Source organism: Eptesicus fuscus, chromosome 6 (genome assembly GCF_027574615.1).
Source record: "Eptesicus fuscus isolate TK198812 chromosome 6, DD_ASM_mEF_20220401, whole genome shotgun sequence".
Classification (NCBI taxonomy): Eukaryota; Metazoa; Chordata; class Mammalia; order Chiroptera; family Vespertilionidae; genus Eptesicus; species Eptesicus fuscus.
In genome coordinates, this window is record NC_072478.1 from 43,905,337 (window position 1) to 43,928,920 (window position 23,584).

The 23,584-nt window shown below is 42.2% G+C and overlaps 1 protein-coding gene across 6 annotated transcripts in view; it reads left to right on the top strand.

Annotated features, from left to right (window-relative positions):
- The window catches only part of FNIP2 (folliculin interacting protein 2), a 136,174-nt gene that overhangs the window by 74,480 nt on the left and 38,110 nt on the right, over positions 1 to 23,584 (top strand). For 4 of the 6 annotated variants that reach the window (XR_008556347.1, XM_028152376.2, XM_054717661.1 and 1 more), the window contains 6 exons: positions 574 to 674; positions 850 to 939; positions 2,502 to 2,573; positions 15,670 to 15,799; positions 22,845 to 23,046; positions 23,330 to 23,418. Coding sequence is in view for 5 of the 6 variants with exons in the window: in XM_028152376.2 (XP_028008177.2) it covers positions 574 to 674; positions 850 to 939; positions 2,502 to 2,573; positions 15,670 to 15,799; positions 22,845 to 23,046; positions 23,330 to 23,418 (684 nt within the window). In the remaining variant the exon portion in view is untranslated. The remainder of the gene's footprint in view (positions 1 to 573; positions 675 to 849; positions 940 to 2,501; positions 2,574 to 15,669; positions 15,800 to 22,844; positions 23,047 to 23,329; positions 23,419 to 23,584) is intronic. The other 2 variants (XM_008144451.3, XM_028152383.2) reach the window with 1 other exon arrangement.

Consider the following 23,584-nt stretch of genomic DNA (forward strand, 5'->3'; position numbering starts at 1 on the left):
TGAAATGAATAGTAACATCTTGAGTGTCAGTCACTAAAACAGAAGTTAGAAATTAATAGCAATATCCCATGTGTCAGCCACTGATCAAAATTTGTAGAGTTTGGTCCTGTGTGGCTCAGTTGGTTGGCGTATCATCCCATACACTGAAAAGTCTTGGGTTCGATTACCTGTTGGGGCACATACCTGGGTTGCAGGTTCGACCCCTGAGTCGGGGTGCATATGGGAGGCAACTGATCGACGTTTCTCTCTCACATCAATGTTTCTCTCTCTCTCTAATGAATTTTTAGACATTTATAGAGTTTGGTATCGCATGTAATGGGAAACTGTCAGGAACGCATTGTTTGGTTTTATAGGTTGGACTACCTCCAAAAAGCTTTTTTCTTTTCTTTTTTTCTAGCAAATTCCCCTAAAGTTTATTTCACACTGGTAGATGTGAGACTATTCATTTATAAAGAAAAGTCTGGGCGACTGATAAGGTGTCCATATTTGAGAGTCTTTTAGAAAGCAGCTTTATTCATCTCTTGACATTTTTTCTTTTCTCTCTCTCTCTCTTCCTCCCCTCCCGGGATTTAGTTTGCAAGACAGCTTTGAATACATCAACCAAGACCCCAACTTGGGAAAGCTGAACACAAATCAGAATAATTTGGGTCCTTGTCGTACTGGAAGTAACCTAGGTAAAAATCAGCCCCATGAATGGGTTCTTTCTTTCTGAATACGACTGTTGTGAGTGTGTGTTTTGCTTTATTTGGGTTTATTGTGTTGTATGTTGTTGTTTTTTGCATTATCTTAAATCCGTGTTTATTTTTGTGTATACTTTGTTTGCCCTCCTCTGTGTGTTTCTTTCCCTAGGTCTGCTGCAGGCATGCAGCAGCAAGCTGCTGCAAGGGGTGGCGGAAGGAGGACCTCTCCGGCTCACCCGGAGTGCTTCTTTCTTTGCAGGTTTGTGTGGAATGCTGAGTACGGTGTGAACCACACACATATTAATAAATCCTGGGAAGGTTCCTAGAGAAAAATCCTATTTGGTACCTCTCTAGAAATCCAAGGGGCTCTTGAGATATTCGTTTCAAATGCAGCCAAGTTCATGGTGTTTTGAAAATTCCACCGGTGAACCTCTATTGTAAATGTCTTTGTTAAACCCTAGGGTAAGCTGATTTTGGTCTGAAATGAGCCCTTAGTGTTTCTAAGAGGATTATATTTTCTAATTTTTGTAGGCCTCTTCTGCTGCTATGAACCTTTCACCTTTGCCATGGTATCTTTTATTCATGTATTCACCAGCATTCGTAACTGCACGGAGTTTCTTCAAAAGTCACTCTAATAAAAGCATGGAAGACATCTCTCTCTCTCTCTCTCTCTCTCTCTCTCTCTCTCTCTCTCTCTCTCTCTCTCTCTCTCTCCCTCCCTCATTTAAGCAGTTTAAACACAGTTTTTAGGTTCTTTACAGGTGTAATCATCTCGGTCTCTATGGGTAGGTAAAGTCTGAGATTTAATTGGCCTTGCTAGCTAAAGCTGTTGAATGGCTGTTGTAGTCTGGCATGATTAACAAGTGTGGGAACCTTCATCATAACATTAAAGGTTGTGTTTATGGCAAATGGTATTCTGTTCTTCTCTGTGGCCTGAAATATGCTTAAATACTATAGTTAACTGACACCCTAATAAAACTGACACCTTCATACCTACTTAGAGTAAGGATGATATGTTTATATACTCTGTAAAATTGTGAGAATAAACAGTCTTCAAAAAATAGCTGGCAAGTTCATTAATCAGGCAGGGCCCTGGGTTTCAAGCTTACTGTGGCAACATGTCATCTGCTCTCTAGCTTGTTAAGAATGCAGTTTGAATCAATCTGAAGCATTCCTAGAAGAATGTAATACTTTAGTGTTTTCTAAAATTCATGCCAGGACATGAGTTTTTCTAAGTAACTGCAATAGTACTGTGTATGGGTGTATATGGAAAAGAAGTGGAGGAAGAAATATTTGAAAATGAATATGTGGTTACTATCTGCCAAGAGAGTGGGTTACAAACAGAGAAACATTTTTTAAATTTATGAAATGGTTTTCAAGTATTTTTCTTCCTTGAGTTGCCTATAGTTACGACTAAAACTGATTTTAAAGCATTTTGAAAATACAGTGCTATTTAAATGCTACTCCTAATGAGGAAAATGGCTAAAACTATCTGCCTGAGAATGTTTGTTCGTTGTTTTAACTGCATCAGTAGTTGATTGATTATTCAGTTTTTTAGAGATGAGCATCACTCAAAAAAAGTTTATATGCTATAGTAGGATAGTGAAGGCAAGTAGTTACTTGGTTCTGCTTTCTTCTTACTCTCACTATTGTCTTTTTATTCATTTAATTTTGATTTCTAATTAATCTCTATATAAATTTATGCCAATCATCAATAGTAGTAGCCTATTTTGAAATTCAAAAATTATTGTACTCATTGAAAAAAACAACTTCCTTCTTTGAAGATCCCACTAACATGGTTTCCTTTTGCCTTTATCTTAGCACATAGCACTCCAGTTGACATGCCAAGCAGAGGGCAGAATGAAGACAGGGACAGTGGCATTGCTCGATCAGGTATTTTTATTTCCTTTTATTGGTTTAGTGAACTCTTCTCACTGGTGAAGTAGTTGGGAAAATAGAAGACTGGCCTCATCTTCTGGGGTTTTGTTTTGTTTTTTTCTTCGCCATATTCTAAGATAGCCTCACATATCTGAAGATCTAGAACTTTGATGCTCAGCATCTAGGAGTGATTGCACAACATGGGCTGTTTTTTTCTATTACCCAAACTAATATGAGACTGAATATATTTTGAGAAATTTATTTTTAGAGGGAAGCTTCCTTGAGCTGATTGTACTGGGAATTTGCTTGCTGAATATTGACTGTAAAATGAGGGGAGAGAAAATATGTGTGGAAGTAACTTTACCCATGACTCAGGGAGGGCCTGCCAGCTGACGTGGTCACCCTTTCTTCTATCCTAGAGTCACTCCTTCTAGATTTTATCTCAGGTACCCTTTCTCTCCTTACTTTAAACCTGAACTGCTGGTAAGATCGCTTGGTTTCTGCTTTAGGACACGATTCTGCTATTAATTTTTGATTTGTGGTTCCAACCTGAGGTAGATTCTCTACTGGAAAAGAAAGGTAGGAACCTGAAGATCTAGAATTTGAGAACTTGGAGATGTGTGGGGCTTTGCCATACATTCTACATGGGCCTCTACCTTCCACTGAAGACTAGGAGCACCCTGCTGGTCTCACCAGTGATATGTGCCCCTTCCCCAGTTAGGCCACTTGGTTGGTGCTTGGTGTGCTAGGACTGGATCCAGGTCTCAGGTGCCTTTCCTCCTGACCTTTCCCTCATTTCTGTTTCCAGCTTTGGCACTCAGAAAGAGCTTGGAGGAGTCCTTGTGCTCTTTCTGTGTAGCACCAGAGTCCTGCAACATACTTGGTACAGCTTTGCTCCCAAGTTATTAGATGTACTTTGTTACTGAGTCCTGCTGTTTGGTTTATATATGTCACATAAAGTGAACTGCACAGCATTTTATTTATGGTTAAATAAAAATAGTTGAGTTATCCTGGACTACTTAAACTATTTGGAATTCTTTGGCATGGGATATGTGTCTCTTTCCCCTTGTCCATTAATTAATTAATTCATTCATTCATTTATACCATGGGCTCATAGTTATGTATTTTATACTTTGGGTTATAACCCAATTCTACATTATTTACTTGCTCAAATTGTTCCAGCTTTGGCCATGGAGCTCTCTCAGTTGGCTCCTGTGTTACTTTAACATACCCACATCAGTGTGTGTTTGTATTTTGAGCACTTCCTTACTTTCTGGCACTCCCAGGTCCAGACTTGTCTTGTATATTTCCTATTCCAGTCCTAGAATCGGCCATTTCTCAATGGAGCCCTGTACATTCTTTGGAGAATAGTATTAGATTCCAGGATTTGGACACAAGATGTGCTTATTGCTACTAGAATGTCATTACTTATAGGCCCTCTCAGCTGACAAGCAAGAAATAGGAGTTTATGCTGTGTATAGACAGCCTACCTAATAAAAAGGTAATATGCAAATTGACCCTACCATCGACACACCACAAGCCACGCCCACAAGCCACGCCCACAAGCCAATCAGAGCAAGTATGCAAATTAACCCAACCAAGATGGCTACAGCCACAGAGAGCAAGGTTTCCCAGGTAACAGAGCAAGGCAAGCTTTCCGTGAGCTGTTGCAGGCCTAAGCCTCCACTCAAGCTACAAAGTTTCAATTATAGAAGGTAAACAAATTCAAACAGAATGGCGGCAGAACGGAGCTTGAGAGAGCAAGCCAGGGTTGCCGGTGGCAACAGGGGAAGCAAAGCTTTCCACACACCCTGTCCAGGCCCAGCCTCCGCTTAAGGCTGCAAAGTTGCAATTATAGAAGGTGAATTAACTGCCACGGAAATGGCTGCCGGCCACGGAGGGAGCAGCAGGCTTGGCTCTGCTCCAGGCTACAAAGTTTCAATTGTAGAAGGAAAATAAATTCCAGATACCAGGGCCTCGGCTTGGGTTGCTAGGGGGTGTGGCTGGCCTGCAAACCACCACAGGCCCCTCGCTCAGGCTGCCCTACCCCCAAGGGAACCCCCACCTGATGTGGGACACCCTTCAGGGCAAATCAGCCAGCCCCCACCCCTGTACCAGGCCTCTATCCTATCTAATAAAAGAGTAATATGCAGATTGACCATCACTCCAATACACAATATGTCTGCCCCCATGTGGTCAAAGATCCTGCCCCCATGTGGACACAAGATGGCCACCACAAGATGGCCAGCAGGAGAGAGCAGTTGGGAGGCACCAGGCCTGCAAGGGAGGGCAGTTGAGAGGGACCAGGCCTGCAAGGGAGGGCAGTTGAGAGGGACCAGGCTTGCAAGGGAGGGCAGTTGGAGGTGATCAACCCTGCAGGAGAGGGCAGTTAGGGGTGACCAGGCCGGCAGAGTAGAGAAGTTGGGGGCAAACAGGCTGGCAGGGGAGCAGTTAAGCATCAACCAGGCTGGCAGCGAAGTGGTTATGGGGTGATCAAGTTGGCAGGCAGAAGCGGTTAGGGGCAATCAGGAAGGCAGGCAGGCAAGCAGTTGGGAGCCAGCAGTCCTGGATTGTGAGAGGGATGTCCCAGATTGGAGAGGGTACAGGCTGGGCTGAGGGACAACCCCCCTCCGTGCACAAATTTCATGCACCGGGCTTCTAGTCTATAATAATAAAAGCGTAGTATGCTAATTAGACTGGACAAAGCCAGGGCTGCAAGGGCTGAGGCAAGCTGCAGTGTCTGCAAGGGCCAAGCCCCTTGCACAAATTTTGTGCATCAGGCCTTTAGTATATATATAAACTAGAGGCCCGGTGCACGAAATCCATGCATTTGCAGAGGCGGGGGAGATCCCTCAGCCCAGTCTGCACCCTCTCATAGTTCGGGAGTCCTTGAGGGATGTCCGTCAGTCGGACATCCTTAGCGCTGCCGTGGAGGTGGGAGAGGCTCTCGCCACCACCACTGGACTTGCCAGCCGTGAGCCTGGCTTCTGGCTGAGCAGCGCTCCTCCTGTGGGAGTGCACTGACCATCAGGGGGGCAGCTCCTGCATTGAGTGGAATTGGGCTGAAACCGGATCTCCGACATTCCCCGAGGGGTCCCAGATTGTGAGAGGGCACAGGCCAGGCTGAGGGACCCCACAGGTGCACAGTCTGGGCTGGGGAGGGACGCAGTAGGTTAGCCAGCCAGGGAGGGACTGTGGGAGGGCTCCAGGGCATGTCCGGCCCATCTTGCTCAGTACCAGTTGGAGTGTCTGCCCCCTGATGGTCCAGTGCACATCATAGAGAGCGGTTGAGCATATTTTAGCATATCATTAGCATATTACGCTTTGATTGGTTGAATGGACTACCGGACACTTAGCATATTAGGCTTTTATTATATAGGATTATATAGGATATTGGTATATGTAACATTTCTATCTATATTAAGTTAAACATGAGTTTGTACTGATATTTCTATTATTCATAACCCATTACCATATGGATCATTCTGCCTTCTCCCCTTGCTTATTTGTAGACTCCGACTCCCACAGTGAGAAGCCTGACTCTCACCACCTGCCATCCATTTAATTGTTTCACTTTGGTATGCATTTATCGCAGTGTCAGCATTGTTAACTGGTACCCTGCGGGAAACGACTTTATTAACTGGAGTACAGTGCTTGTGTGCAATTTCTTTTCCCTTTAGTCTCACACACATCCACTCATTTCCAAAGTTACTTAGGTCAGCACCTTAGAGATAGGGGAATTTTTGCAGCCATAGGTACCAGGCAAGTAGAATCTCTGAAATCACAGCTGACACTATTTCATCTTGCAAATGGCTTCCTGCATGCCACCAGAAATTCTGATTGCACGAGTCAATTCTGAAGAATAAAGTTTTTTTTTCTCAATAGTCTAGTAAAGAAAAGCTTTTTTGTTGTTTGTTTGTTTTTCAAATCATTATTTATAGAGAGAAACTCATCCCAGAATAAAAAGGAATTTTAAAGGAGATTTTGAGATTTTCCATCAAAAAGGCACCTGAGGTCCTTTGTCCTCGAATGGCAGTTCCTTCTGTAGATATCCCCTTTAGCAGGCCACCTCCAAAGGAAGGAGTGATGGAGGAGGTTACTTCCTGTGTAGCTGCAAACTTACTCTGTGAATAATATGCTGAGAATACAAAGGGTCACATGGGTTTAAATTCTTAAAAGGGCTTACTCTGTTGTTAGAGAACTAAATTATTTTGGTCGTTTCCACAGTAAGACCAATTTGATACAGTTGAAGTTAAGGAAAGGAATTAGAAGACCAATTTGATACAGTTGAAGTTAAGGAAAGGAATTAGAAGGATAGCACCAATTCTTGACTAGTCAACCGTCAAGCCACATTTATTTATTAAAAAACAATTTTCTAGCCCCCTGTGTTGTCAGGCTGTACCAGAATTTGGGATGTTTTTGAAGAAGAGTAAAAATATAGCACCTGCCCTCAGGAAGAGTTACATGTAAACCAAGAGTTAAAATACAGTGTGATAAAGTAGTACCTCACAGAACACTGTGGGAACAGAGGAATTCCTGAGGAAGGGCCTTCGCCTGGGAAGTCAGAGGGTTGCCTCAGAGGAGATGAGGTATTTGAGTGACACCTTGTAGGTAGAACAGAACTGTATCAGAGTTTAGGAAAAGAGCACTTCTGAAAATAGTTTGTGCAAGGGTGTAAATCCTTGAGTGTACACTGTTAGAATGCTGGACTACAGGGCTGGGACTGTGAGGCCCTGTCAGAAGGTAAGGCCAGCTATGAAGGACTAATTGGAAGGTGCCAGTGCTGTGCTAAGGAATTTGGATTTCATCTTGTTGGTGGGGCAGCTAAGGGACGTTACTTGGTTGGCTGTATATTTTAGATCCATACGGCGCTTCACAGACCCCCTCCAGAGAAGCTGGACCAATACAGTTATTGCTAAAATAGATCATTGGCGAAGGGGTTAAAGGGAGATGGACAATACATAGATTTCCCCCCATTAACTTTATTTCAGTATAACGTTCCCAAACTTATGGGGCTTCTTGCCACTGTGTATGTATGGTGTGTGTGTGTGTGTGTGTGTGTGTGTGAGAGAGAAACTAGTATAAAATGGTTATCTGATTTAACATAAAATTTTGAAAACTAGTCCATTGTTGTTTTTTTTCCTTTTCACCTCTTTTTTTGGGATAGTATCATAGAAAAATATACTTTTTTTTTTTTCCTGGGTTATCCAGTGGCTTTTTTTAATAACAGAGAGGAAAGAAAATCTTAATTTTGATCTATCCTTAATGCATTTTACTCATAATTTCTCCAATGCCTCTTAGTATAGTTTATAACACACACAGAATAGGAAATAATGCAATAACAAGAGTATCCAACTCATTTACAGCCTTAACTAGTTAGAAAGACTTTTTTTAAAAAAGAGGCCTCAGTAAAGGAATAAACTAAGTAATAATCTCACAGTGTCTTTTACATTGTAATATTAGCAGTTTACTTAAAGGTCTTTGCCTTACTCCCTGAATCTTTGGAATGTATTAAGGAAGTCAAGTGAGAAATACATATATATTTTTCAGAATTTAATGTTCATAGACTTTTATTTACAAGTTTGAGAACCATTTTTCTAGTGTCATTGTGGAAGATGAGATATAGAAGTGGAAGACAAGAAGAAATATTTTTGCTTACCAAAAGATTGGAAGCATCCTAAGTGCTCATCACCGGGGATTGGTTCAGTGACATACTTCCCAGGAAGGGAATACCATGTGGCGGTTAAAGGGGTTGAAGCAGCTTGGCAGGCCTTGGAATAAGAAAGTTCTCTTAGGGTATAGCAACAGTGTGTTACAGTAAACTATCATTTATGTTTCAAAAAAAAGGCATATACAAGATCTCTCTCTCTACACATAAAGATAGATAATTATGCACATAGGCTGTCTCTGAGACAGGAGTTCAGTGGGATAGGTATGGAGGGGAAATGCATTCTCATTGTATCTTCTTTTGGATATTTTGAATGCATCATCTGTGCATATATAAATAAAAAAGATGAATGATTTTTAAGAGGTTCTTTTAGTGGCTGCCATTAGAAATATTTCAAGTAAAGTCTTAGAAGAGGGATGAATTTCAGCCATACCAGGAGGTAATATTGGCAGGGCTGGGTGACGGATGGGACGCACAGGAGATGGAGCAGGAGGGAGGAACCAAGGGTGACGCTCCAGTTCCTAACTTGGGAAAAGAAGCAACTTGGGGTGATGGCGTGAACCAGTTTAGGCAAAGCAGGAGACAGATACTGAGATCATTTCTATTAGAAGTGTCTGTAAGTTGTCCAGCTCTGAGTAGTCAGCTGTAATTTAGAAATAGGAAGCTGGCTCTAAAGAGATGAGTTGGAGCAGAAACTAAAATTTGGAAATCTGTTGCTACACCCTAAGTAGAGTAAGGTTCAGAGGGTCGGGACTGAGTCCAGAGTCACTGAGCCTTGTTAGTCTACCACCTTAATACACATTTAGATTCTCTTCCTCACCAAAATGTCTACCTCATCAACAAGAAAAATAATTCCCCCACTCTCTGTGCAACTTCATTTCCTCTGTTCTTCAGAGCAGTACAATAAACTGAAGATCAGTATGAGGAAAACTTCTAGAATGGACTTTGAAACATTTTTATTTAGGCGTTTTAAAATGAACCCTCAGGGTAAGAACACACACCATCATAGTGTTTAAAGAGGCCATGCGTTTGGGCCACTGTGCAGATACAGGATGGAGCCCACACCCAGAATGTGGTTTGGATGTCAAGACTGATGACACCACACACACACCAAGAGGGTGTGAGGTTTATTACCACAGACTGGGGCTTTCTGCTGAGAGCAGGGTGGCTTCTCAAGCTGGTCAGAAAATGACTTGCAGGAAAGGGAAAGGAGACTGCTTAGGGGTGGGGTTATGGTGGTTAGGGGGTAGGTCCAGGGTGAGGGGTCCTGCACATGGTATGAACTTCCTACCAGCTCCAAAGGAGGGAGCACCCAGGCTTTCTCACCAGCTTGCCTAGATATGGGGCGGGGGGCGGGGGGGGCGGGGGGCGGGTGGGGAGGGGAGAGGAGGGAAAATGAGGGGATGGTGTGAAGCTTAAAAGCTATCAGCAGTCAAACATAAAATAGTGGAGTCCAACACTTTATTACCACATGCGTCACATTATATAATGCAAAATGACATCCCATTTGTACCTGATACAGTGCTTTGCAGAGAGTTGCAGGAGACCGAGACTGTACTGTTCCTGTTTGTTGTCTGTGTAGGGCAGTGGTTGGCAAACTCATCCGTCAACAGAGCCAAATATCAACAGTACAACGATTGAAATTTCTTTTGAGAGCCAAATTTTTTAACTTAAACTTCTTCTAACGCCACTTCTTCAAAATAGACTTGCCCAGGCCGTGGTATTTTGTGGAAGAGCCACACTCAAGGGGCCAAAGAGCCGCATGTGGCTCGCGAGCCGCAGTTTGCCGACCACGGTGTAGGGGAAGGGCCATGGCACCCTGTTGACCTCGCATGCATCCATTATGGGAAACGGCTTGAACTGCCATTTATCAGAGTCTTGGTGGTATAACTTGTGCTCCTACCCACAGCTGTAGCTACCCACAGCTATCCACAGGAGAATGGGAGCCCTAAGGAGCTGCTAGGAGGTCATCTCCCACTCATGTCTCCATCTCTCCTGGGCAGTTCACCTGAGACAGTTTCTCATCCCCTCCAGGGTTCTGATGAGATGTGGAGCTTCCTGCCCAGGCCCCTAGAGCTGCAGAACATAAAGCTGGCTCCCCAGCAGCGGGGGGCACCCCACAGCTTGTGTGGCAGGCATCTGACCCCTTTTGTGTCGGTGTTGTCCTTTTTTTGGTGTGTGGGAAAAGGATCACTGGGAACTGGCACCTTTGGCTTATTCTTCTCACTGTCTTTGTCTCTAACACACTATCCAAATCTAAAAAAGTCTTGTACCTTTACTGTCAACTCTTCACCTTGGGCTTTGCTTTCTCTTAAATGTGTGAACTTGGTAATCTGTACTGAAACTTGGGCAGAACTCAATTTCTTCATTTCTTTAGATTTCTCTTATTTCAAGGCAGATCTTTGATATTCTACTGGAATGGATATTTTATTTTCTTCAATTTCACAATTTGTGGACTCTTTAGCTTTAGCTTTTTCCTTTCTGGGTTTGCCACTATGATTTCAAAATACCTTATTTTTAAAAATAGGCTTTATATTTGTAGAGTAGTTTTAGGTTCACAGCAAAACTGAGTGGAAGGTACAGAGATTTCCCCACCTCCACCCCATGCATAGCCTCTCCTGTTATCAAATCACCCACCAGAATGGTACATTTTTCAGGACTAAATGGATGCTAGTTGAAGAGTTCTCCCCAGACAGGAGGGTAGGGGAAAAAAGCACAAATGTTTAAATTGGGAGTTAACCAGGTACACAGTGTTAACAGTAATCTGGTGATGGGATTTTGGCTAATTTTTATTTTCTGATTAGCGCACAAAACTGCAAAAGTCTTTGTAATCCATGTGTGTATTATCTTTTTTTTTTAATTATAAAAGGATTCTACAAAGAAAAGTATATTGAAAATATTAAGGAGCTTTAGACATAGCACTTTTAAAGCTTAAATTGAGCCTAGGAATAATTTATAAGTCTCATATTTTATAACTGAGGCACCAATTGGAGAATTTGTTTACCCAGCTCACAGAGCTAATTGGGGGCACAGCTAGGGCTGGAACGCCCCCCACTGAACTCCCGTGTAAAAACTCTCCAGTATCCAGTAGACGCCAGGCCCCATAGCAAAAGGAGTTTGCATCAACTGGGCAGAGCCTGTGCAGCTCTGTTTTCTTTATTCCCTACCCTAGGATATGTTTTTATTGATTGGAGAGAGAGAGACAGAGAGAGAGGAACATCAATGTAAGAGGGAGTAACATTGATCAGTTGCCTCCCATACGTACCCCAACCAGGGATTGAACCCATACCTTTTGGCGTACAAGACGACACTCCAACCAGCTGAGTCACCTGGCAGTGCACAGCTCTGTTTTTATCAAGCTCCTCAGGTGAACAGGCTGCACAGCAGAGCTCAGGCGTTGTATCGCACTGCACTGCCTTTCAGACTGAGCCTCGCCAACCATCAAATGCACTAAATGTTGATTGGATAGCTGGATCCACTCTTTTCTCATGAAAAATGGCAGTAGTTCGTGGGCCAAAATTAGGCCTGGTTTTGTATCTGAGAGTTGTAACTATATTGTTTCTTAGAGTGTCTGATTGATATATACCACAGTACTTTTCCATAAAAATCTTATTGAGTAATCCTATATAATAATAGAGTAATATGCAAATCGTCCGGGATGCCGTAATATCACGATGCTCAGCAGGTGGCATGCACAGCAGGCGCAGGTGGGCAGGGCCTTGCAGCGTCAGGGACAGGGTTGGGACTGCAGCGGGGGTTAGGCAGGCATGCGCAGAGGGAGGCCTCCGCTGCGGGCCCGCCCCCGGGGGTCCGCAGGCCTCTGCTGTGGCCCAGCCTGGGGTCCGCAGGTCTCCCCCAGCTCTGGCCTTCCTCTTTGGGATAATCCATCGAGGAACCCCGGATGGGTGGGCGGGGCCTACCTCTTTGGGGCAATGGATCGCGGGGCTCCTGCACTGTGACAGGCACAGGCCAGGCTGGCGGATCCTCCTTCCCCCGAGTGCATGAATTTCATGCACTGGCCCACTAGTCCTATGTAATAAAACCCTAATATGCAAATAGACCAAACAGTGGAACGACCGGTCTCTATGATGCACACTGACCACCAGGGGGCAGACGCTCAATGCAGGAACTGCCCCCTGGTGGTCAGTGCACTCCCACAGGAGGAGCGCCACTCAGCCAGAAGCCAGGCTTAAGGCTGGTGAGCGCAGCAGCGGTGGCAGGAGCCCCTCCCGCCTTCGCGGAAGCCCTAAGGACCCCTTGGTGGACATCCCCCGAGGGGTCCCGGATTGCAAGAGGGCGTAGGCCAGGCTGAGGGACCCTCACCTCCCCCCAGTGCACAAATGTTGTGCACTGGGCCTCTAGTCCTTTATAATAAAACTCTAATAGGGACCCTCGGCTCTAGTCCTTTATAATAAAACTCTAATATGCAAATCAACCAACGGTGGAACAACTGGTCGCTATGACACACACTGACCACCAGGGGGCAGGCGCTCAATGCAGAAGCTGCCCCCTGGTGGTCAGTGCACTCCCACAGGGGAAGCCCCGCTCTGCCAGAAGCCGGGCTTATGCTGGCGAGCACAGTGGCAGTGACGGGAGCCTCTCCCGCCTCCACTGCAGGCAGGCGGTAAGGAGTGAGGGGTCCTGGACTGCAAGAGGGATGTCTGTCTGCTGGCAGGCGGACATCCCCCAAGCGGTCCCAGACTGCGAGAGAGCTCAGGCCTGGCTGAGGAACACACACACACACACACACACACACACACACACACACTGCATGATTTTTTTGCACTGGGTCTCTAGTATTAAGGTATTTTTGATGAGGAAATGCTGGATAGCTCTAAGCCAGCACTTTAGCTTAATATTTCATTTGTGTGCCATAAACATTCTTAATCAGCATTTTTTTAATAAGGAGAAAAGGAATAGTCTCTTCTCTTTTTATTTTATTTTATTTTTTTTTTGCCTTTCCTTTTCATGTCTCTATTTAAAAATCCTAGTTCCTTTTCATAATTAGCTAATCAGCATTAATAACCATTTAGTACTCCAAAATGTCTTAATTAGTCCACCTTTTTCATGAATTATCAGAGAGTGAATAGCTAACATTCATCGTGTGGGGCTCTGGGCTAAATGTTTTATATGGATTGATTTAATTCTCACAGGAACCTTAAGAAATAGATTAGTGTTTTTCAAACTTTTGTTTTGTCTGTAACACATGCAAATGCATTTCACATTATGATCCAGTAACAAACACTTTATAAATAACAAAAGTTTCATCAATTAATATTAACACTGCTCTATACTGTTTTTAAATGTTGGTTTCAATCCACTAAACCCGTGGTCGGCAAACTGCGGCTCGCGAGCCACATGCGGCTCTTTGGCCCCTTAAGTGTGGCTCTTCCACAAAATACCACGGCCTGGGCGAGTCTATTTTGAAGAAGTGGCGTTAGAAGAAGTTTAAGTTTTAAAAATTTGGCTCTCAAAAGAAATTTCAATCGTTGTACTGTTGATATTTGGCTCTGTTGACTAATGAGTTTGCCGACCACTGCACTAAACAATTCACAACACACTAGCAGATTGCGGCTCTAATGAAAAATACTGAGATGTGGTACTATATTGTCTCCATTTTACAGATGAGAAAGCTGAGAGGTTAAGTAACCTACCCACGTGTCATAGCTGCTGAGTGACAGAGCTGGGATTTGAACTAGGAGCTTGGGCTCTTACACAGTTTACTAATTTCCAGAATAAATTGTATTGCTATGTATATCACAGCAGTCTTGCTTCTGTGCTGGGATAAAAATGTTTGTAATACAACTACTACCCATCAACTGTCCTCCACCTGCCAACAGAAGTGTATTTGCTCAGCGAAAGACAGGGGACCCTGAAGATTTGGGAGTAGGGAACGAGGACCTTCTGTATTTTATAGGAGACTTTGAGAACTTGGGAGGTGGGGCAGAAATTTCTAATTGGAATATTTTTATTAAGTAATTTTGTGTGTCTTTGAGGAAAAAACTCTTTTATCTCATTTCAAAATTCTCAGTAAAATTACTAACTCACTGATATTTGGAATGTGGATTTGATTTTGGAGATTTATGTCCAGGCTTAAGTCAAGGCTGAAGCCAGATTGGAACAGAGGCCACCTGCTGGAGCCAGCCACATCTGGGTATCACTTCAGTGCAGAAGTGCTGTGTATGTAGTAAACATTTATTCAGTGTCTGCTGTATTCAGGGCACTGTCCTGGCACACAAAGCATCTCATAGGCCTCTGCTGTGGGCAAAAGCTTGAGTCGTTATGCCTCTACATTTTGTAGCCTGGAAAGCTCATTGATATTCTTCTAGACTTGAAGCTTCATGCAGGCCGATACGTGTGTGTCTTGTCCACCACTATATCCTGTTACCTAGCACAACACCTGGCACATGATAGACACTCAGCATTAGCTTACTGAATATTGACTAATAGCCAGGCAACTCCTGTAGTATTTAAGAACTCAGGTCAGAGAGCCAGGTTATTTCCATCTGTCTGTAAAGCATAAATAAAAACATAATAGTCATTTGGAGAAACTGCCTTGTCAAGTGATATCAGGGAGCATGGTCCACTATGATTACTGAAGTCAGTTTCCTTTGCCCTGTGATTTGCTTCTGAAAATGTTGTCTAGCCATCTGTAACACCCCATTTCCTTTTCCACTGAACTGAGTAACATTTCAGTATGTAATTCCTTAGCCCTAGGGAAGTAAAAGGGGACAGTCCATCTCCTTCCATTCTTCTAAAACATTAGACATCCTCCGAGCCACTGTGATTTGAAAGAAACCCTTTTCCTACCTGAGATGGACCAGTCCCTCTCTGCCTGTTAGAGAAGTCTGGGCCAGCATGCCAGCTCATACTTACTGCAAGCCCAAGTGCAGGCATCTAGTATTATGTGTCAGGAGGAAGCAGAGAGAGGCTCGGAGGCAAATAGGCAATCCAAGCAGAAAATGGATTTAAGATTAGAGACTGGAGGTGGGAGGGAAGGCGGGGTAAATATCATGTATTTGGTGATGGGGAGCAGGAGAGAAGATATTACGTGGAGCAAATACTCACCTGTGTAAGTAAGCATTGTGCAAATATTTCATTGGTTACCAGGTGGCAATATAATCACTTACGTTCAATGTGGACCATTTTATGAGCAATATGCACTCTGCACTCTAATTGAATGAGTAATAATTAGTTTGCATTCATAATATGGGGCCAGGTAATTGATGCACTTGCTAGGTTTATAATCCCTATTTCTCTTCATTTGTTTTCCTTTTTAAAGGATGTTTTCTTTGCTGTATATAAGTCTTAATAAGGGAGAAGGTATGTCTCCCCCTCCTGGCTATGACTGGTAGAACCTAAAAATTTAGGTTATTTGCATGTATTTTTTAATGTGGCTACACAGTATTCATTTACCTCAACTTTTAACTTTCTTCCCTACAGCCTCCCTAAGCAGCCTTTTGATTACACCGTTCCCATCTCCAAGCTCCTCTACGTCCTCTTCTAGCAGCTACCAGCGCCGCTGGCTTCGAAGTCAGACAACAAGTTTGGAGAATGGCATCATTCCAAGGAGGTGAGCTGCAAGTGTCCTCTTGCTGAGAAGGGACTGGTGTAGGCAGCTTGGTGAGACTGGCAGGACACTGAACTCACCTATTGTCAAGGGAACAAGAGAGCTGACACTTTTTGATGAGCTTCAGTTTAGCCTGAGAGTTTACAAGTTAGACGTTTTCTGGAAAGAACAAATAAAAAGAACAAAAAAAAATCTCCTGGTTTGGAAGACACTGGGAAATATCTAGATGGTTGTGTCGTGTATAAACTTCGTATGGTGTTCATTTAAAATGAGTATGCTCTATGTTTTCATTGGCTTCCTTCCAAATGTAGCTCTTGTACGTTAGGAGGGTGGAATAAATCTCTTCCTTGGGTTATGGTGATACCAGTGTGAAAATATATGAACTCAAAGATTGTGACATACTCTGTCTGTAAAACTTAAATTCTTAAACTAAGCAGTCATGAATCAGATTATGAATAGAGGTGTCATTAATATATTTTCTGCCTTCATTTCAGGTGGTTTTTATTATTTTTCAATTACCAGTGTACATTCAGTATTATTTTACATTAGTTTTATGTATGCAGCATAATGATTAGACATTTGTATAATTTACGAAGTGATCCCCCTGATAATGCTTTTAGATCTAAAGTTTAGTTATATTCAAAATAGAACTTTTTGGCTTATGATGATGTTACATCAATAGCTTCCAACCTCTTCTTTCTACAACCCAGAAACTCCAAAGGGAATTAAGATGGGTTGTACCTATGAAACTTTACATGTAAATTGGTTGGTAGTAAATGGACTACTACTCACCATGTGTAGGGAATCTGTGGAAGTATAAAGATGATTCAGGCGCTTGCCTGCATTTGGGTAGTCTGAAGACATATACCACAAATAATGGTATAAAGATCTTAAACGGTGAGTGCTATAGAGCAGCGGTGGTCCGTGAGGTCCGAAAGGTTGGTGCCCGCTGCTATAGAGAGGCATGAAGTGCTCTGGGACTCTGAGAAGGAAGAGAACACTTGCTGGTGATGGTGGGGGGAACTGGGGTCCTTCATGAAAGATGGTGCTGAAGGGACAAGCTGAGAAACCAGGAGTAGGGTCTATGTGTGGCACATGGCAGACTGCTTGTTTCTTCTCCTGTTCTCAAGAGCTAGACCAACAAACACTATAGCTGCATCACTCACTGAGGAACTGCTTTTTGGTTGGTGGACTTGGAGGGGAATGGTTAAGAGCTTGGAATTTGGTGTGAGGAACACGTCCCCGCTCTGTCACTCACTAGGGTGAATGTGAGAGAGAGTTCACCTGGATATAATTTAAAGCAGCATTAGTTGCTTCCTCTCCTACAGTTTGATAATTGTACTAATATCAGCCCCACAGCATTGTTGGAAAAGTTAGAAGAGATAGAGCCAGTTAAGTCAGGCCAAGGCAAGATATGGTAAATAAAATATTGGCCAATATGACTTATTTACTATTATTGCCATCGTTATCATTGCTGTTACTGCAAATGCCAGGAGAAGGCGTCCCACCATCCTCACTGCCTGTGACGGGAAGAAATAGAAGGGTCTTAGAAGCCTTCCTGTTCAGAAAGCTTCCCTTTACTAAAAATGCTTTTCCATCTTTTCAGGTTTGAATCCAAAGTTGAATAGCATTCTCCAACACAGTCCTTCAAAATTCTTCAAAAACTCTAATTTGAATTGAGACCTGGCATTGGGAACTAAGCAATCTCTAGTAAACTTACACCTAAAATAGATATCTTGGGCTCAAAAAATGAAAATGCAGGGGCCCTTGTAAGAAAGTGCTATTAAAGAGTATACTAAAATGTAGTTTCCCCTTTAAAAATATTTTACTTTCAAAACTCATAGGAGTAATAGTGACACATGAACAAAACAAATTTATGAATTACAAAAGGTAATACTTTGGTGTTATAATTTCATGTAATAGAAGAAATAGTAGTTGCCCTAGCCAGTTTGGCTCAGTGGATAGAGTGTCAGCCTGCAGACTGGAGGGTTCTAGGTTCAGTCCGGGTCAGGGGCACGTACCAGTTGCAGGCTTTATCCCTGGCTGCGTACAGGAGGCAGCCAATCAATGTGTCTCTCTCTGTCTCTTCCCCTCCCTTCCACTCTCTCTAGAAATCAGTGGAAAAATATTCTTGGTGAGGATTAACAAAAAAAAATTTGATGCCTTCATTCATCATAAGATTTTTCCGGCTCACTTTTCTGAAAGTTCATTCGTATAGGTTATCAAAATTTATACATCAGTCAATATAATTTAAAGCAGCCTTAGTAACTCCTGGCAAATGCAGGATGGCAAATATTTTTGATAACTTTTTATTTTGAGAAAGATCTTTCTGCTGATGCAACTAATACTGGAATTTATAGGTATGCCAACATTGAGATACATTTCTAATAAAATTTCAAAGCATAAATTTTAGTATATCTAGATCAGATTATTCCTGTGGAACAGTTTTTCTAAAATGATTTCATTATTCACTCAAATCCATTTTGTGTAAGTCTGAATTTAATTTTAAATGTAAATTTATACAAGGTTATTTTAATGTTTCCTCTGACATTTTCTGTAACTTATGGAGGTCTTTTTTTAAAAAAATATGTTTTCACTGATTTTTTTTTTTTTTAAGAGAAGGGAAGGGAAAGGGAGAGAGGGGTGGGGAAGAGAGAGAGAAATATCAATATGAGAAACATCAATTGGTTGCCTTCTGCACGCCCCCTACTGGTCATTGAACCCAAAACCCTGGGCATGTGCCATGACCAGGAACCTAACCAGCGACCTTTTGGTGCATGGGATGAGGCTCAACCAACTGAGCCACACCAGCCAGGGATGGAGGTCTTAAAAGAAACTGAAAGTGTCTTTATGAGTTGTATGTAATTTAAAATGCCTTATGCATTCTATAACTGCATGTTCAACAGTATGGAAAAATTAATTTTATACTGGGCTTCCTTGTTAATAATTTCTTCATCTGAAGCTTCATATGAACATAGTATGTGTTTGGGCGGGGGTTCTTTCCAATGCATCAATCTTTTTATTTTATTTTTTTCATTTATCTTTATTGTTGAAAGTATTACAGAAGTCTCCCTTTCTCCCCCATTGCTCCCTTCCACCCGTTCCCAACCCCTCCCCAGGCCTTCACTGCACTATTATTGTCTGTGTCCATGGATTAAGCATATATATATGTATATATATATATATATGTGTGTGTGTGTGTGTGTGTGTATACACATACACACACACACACACACACATATTCTTTGTTTAATCTCTTCCCAACGCCTCCCCTCTAAAATATGTCAGTCTGTTGCATGCTTCAATGTGTCTGCTTCTATTTTGTTCGTCAGTTTTGTTCATTAGATTCCACATATAAGTGAGATCATGTGATACTTGTCTCTCTCACATCAATCTTTTAAAAAAATTTTTAATCCTCACCTGAATATATGTTATTATTGATTTTTAGAGAGAGAGAGAAACATTGATGTGGGAGAGAAACATTGACCAGTTGCCTTCCGTATATGCCCCAAACAGGGATCAAACCTGTAACCTAGGTATGTGCCCTGATCAGGACTTGAACCCTCAACCGTTAGGTGCATGAGATGATGCTCTAACCAACTGAACCACCTAGGGCTAAGCCTCAATCTTTACATTTACCTTCTGTTTCTGTGGATATTTGGTTTATAATGTTGCAGCAGTTTTCAAAACCAGAGATTATAAACTCTGAAGAATTTTAATAACTTCTGGTATGCTTCATTGTGGTGTCCACTCTAGGCTCTTACTTGGTGATGGTTTACTATTCTGGGGTTCAGGTCAGAGAGTTAAATATTTGTGCAGAGTTCATGGGGAGGGGACCCTGATGATGATGGACAAGCTGCCCTCCCACCATGGGTCACTGCCCTGCCTAAGTTCTTCCTCTCGCCCATGGTCGTGACCACTGCTGCTGCTGCTGCTGCAACCGTCACAGCCACCAAGCTAGGCCCAGGTCCCAGCCTTGCCACGTTGGGGCCTTGTGGCACCCTGGATTGCCCAGACATGTGCGTGTGTGCCTGACCACCAGGCAAGTTACTCATTGTCTGGGTTGCATGCCCTGGGGTTTGAGCCTACCACACACTCTGCAGTCTGGTATCTTTACTGCTCACACACGTGCTCCATTGTCCCATCAGACTTCACTTACAGATTCAGTAATAAAATTATTAAGAATCCAGGACAGCAACCGCAGAACATTAAACCAAACCTGATGTCCTTCTGAGAGCAGGCAGGGCTCCACGTGACCAGGATGCATGCCCGTGGAGCTGGCCTGGACCCAGTACTATTAATACTGAGCCTGTAAGTGCGGGGGACATTTTGCATCGATCCTTTGCCTGTGAAGATCCTTTCATTTAAAGGATGTTGCAGTTGATTACTCCTTTTGGCAGGTTTGTGGGTGGGAAAATTAGTGTCTTGTGCTAGAAAGAACAACAGTGGGTACCAAAAATATGATTGTCTCTGGCTTTGAGAGAAAACTCCCAGTAGTCAAACCTTTCTTCCTAAGAGAGTTAAGGATAGTCAGTGAGGATATTCACAATCCTTAACTGGTAGTTCAGTATAAGTTCAAAGCTGACATAAACAATTAGACTAAGCAGTCTTGATATCTAGTAGAGATCACTGAGATGCACTTAAATAATCAGAGTTTGGCATTGTTTATGAGCTTAAAGTACTTAGAGTGTTTGTAAATACTTATTTATGTCAACAGAATTCCTTTTGATTTTTTTATGAGAAAAATGAAGTGGGTAGCAGTAATCTTTGCTTGACCCAAAATCCTATTGGCTAATGTGATTACTCCCAGGTATTTCCCTCAGAGCTCCACCTGGCATGATGCATCTGATGGCTCGAACACCAGCAGATGGATCAGATTGGGGTGGAGTCCCTGGTCATTTCCAGTGTCCAAGAAATGAACCTAAACTAGAAGATAGAAACCCTGGGTTCTAATCTAGTATTGTCACTAAGAGGTTTTCTGTTCCTAAAGCAAGTTGGTTAATCACTCTGCCTCATTTTCCACATTAGCAGAAACGGTCTATGGTACCTCACCTGTATATGACTAAGGGCAAAGATAAGATAAATTATTTGGGTGCATATCTGAATTTTATTTTATTATTATTATTATTATTATTTTTTGCATACCTGAATTTTAAAAAACATTCAGAAACATCTTTTCTTTGTGGGATAATTTTTAAAATATAATTACAATGCCACATGACCTGATTTATTCCTGTTTGGTTGATACAACTCTACAGAATGAAGCTCAGTTGCTTTAGAATTCGGTGTAGAGATATGTGAAGCAAGTAAGACCTACCCCACACTGTGATAGCTATGGAAGTTTTTCAGAAATTCAGTAGGGGGCGCTCTCTGCTACGTTGAAGTGGAATAGTTATTGTTTACAGGGTAAAGATGAAGACTGCATACATCTGCATAGGGTTCAGTGTTTATTGCAATTTGATTATTAAAACCACATTGGCTGAAGATGAATGGGCTGATGTGGTCATTTTGCTTTTGAATAAGAAGGGAAATAGGAAATTGACAAAAAGGGTTGCAAGGAAGTATTGGTATCAAATAAGCTCAGAATTTTCTGTTCAGAGTAGAAATAAACTGATGTAGGGAAACAAATTATTGTACAGGTACTGTTGAAAAGAAGGAGCATTGTATGAAATTAAGTAAAATTCTAAGATCCTCAAGAATTTTTTTCTGGTGAGAGATGATTAGGATCTAGGAGTTTCTCAGAGAAAACAGGTGATGGTTTAACATAATGTGTCACATTTACAACAGCCTCTGGAGACCATGTCCTTACAGAGGCATGTCTGTTAGTGAGAGCCTTTCCTGACTTATCGACCACACCCACATCTCTGGGATCCTGCATGAAGTCGAGAGAAACAATAGCATATCTCTCTGAGGTTAGAACAAAATATCTATCTCCTTTACTTTAAAAATAAAATAGCGTTCCTGACCATACAACTTTTGATGTATGTGTGTTCTTTAAAATGTGGGTATGCTTGAAATCACAGGCACATTATAGATTGAGTAGAGCACGAAATGAGAATTTAAAGACCAAGAGTAGGAGGCTAACTGCCTCGAATCCTGCAAAGCATAATAGTTGTGTTGTAATCTGTAGTACAGAAAATGGAGGAAGTGGTATCCTTCCATATTTGGCAGAGATACGAGTGTAAATGGTAGAGGCAGTGAGTAAGAGAAAACTTATTGCACAACTACCATGTGCCTGGCTAGGGGCTTTCCTTTGCAATGTTATGTCCTTGGCTTTGATTTCTTTGTAGAAAAAACAAATCAACTTTTTTTTTTTTTTCTCTCTTGCTGATCATAGCTATTTGGCAATTATGCTGGTTTTCCAGAATAGTTAAATAAGAGACATGATTGGCCCATATTTGAATATATATTCAGGATTTATTGGCTTCATGATTCTCTTGTCGTATAAGCAGAGTCTCTCAAAAGATGTTAAGTTTTTTGAGAACCTGACTATCCCAGAAGAGAGGTGGATCTTTCTGTTTGGGGATTTCCCAGGGAGCTAAATCAGCCACATGGCTCAATTGAGCATTTACAGGAGTAACTTCATCTAATTTGAACAGCCTGGAAAGTGAGCCTCCACTACCAGCAAATATCCAAATATGACCCTTGGTTAAATGGAATCCCACATGGGATCATTTCTCTTCCCATACTCTTATCTATTGGTGCCTGTCAACCAGAACAAAGGGCCCATGTTTTGAGTGAACAGATGTTTCACACCCTTTCCTAAATACCACCACTCTGATGCAGAGTCCAGGAGAAAAGTACTAAGGATCTAGCAAGGGGACATTTGAAATTATTTTCAGTTTGTATTTTCATGTTAGGATACTATTGGGTTGTAAGCTATATTTTCATGACAGAGAATTACAGAAGAGAATGAATTAGAGGTAGATCAACTCCTGGTTAAGACTCTGAATGTTCTGGATTAGCCACCTGAATGTCATCCCCTGACATCAGAGTTTATCTTCAGTGTGATGCACTGATGCGACTCATCAAACTTACTTTCCTGCAGGTCAACTGATGAGACATTCAGCTTGGCTGAGGAAACCTGTAGTTCTAATCCGGCCATCGTGCGGAGGAAGAAGATCGCCATAAGCATCATCTTTTCCCTGTGTGAGAAAGAGGAGGCCCAAAGGGATTTCCAGGACTTCTTTTTTTCTCACTTCCCCCTGTTTGAGTCTCACATGAACAGGTTGAAGAGTGCAATTGAAAAGGTAATGAGAATGTAATCTTACTCAAATAGAGAAGGGATTATGGGTCTTTAAAGACTCTTTATTCAGATATCAGATCACTTTCCTAGAGAATGTAAATCATTGATATTAGATAGCAGATAATGCATGGCTTTAGGAGAAGAAATTACTGCTTCCTGATGACTTCAGGCATCACTACCTTGAGTGTTTTGATTATAATATTATCTTTTATTAATAAAGCCTAGTAGATAGTTATACAGCGTTTTCTTCACCAGAGAGTAATTTGGTGTGTTTCTCTTCAATGAAGGCCATGATCTCCTGTAGGAAGATAGCAGAATCAAGTCTCCGAGTCCAGTTTTATGTCAGCCGTCTGATGGAAGCTCTGGGAGAATTCAGGTAAATTCACACTTTGTCAATATAACAAATTTGTGAGTAGCAGTGGCAGCCATGGATGTAGGGAGACATACTGTAGAGACCATGACTTGGAAGAATTGGGAGCTGGCAGTTTTTAGTCACTTTAGTAGCTCCTCTAAGATGGAAACTAAGGTCAAAGGAGCAAAAA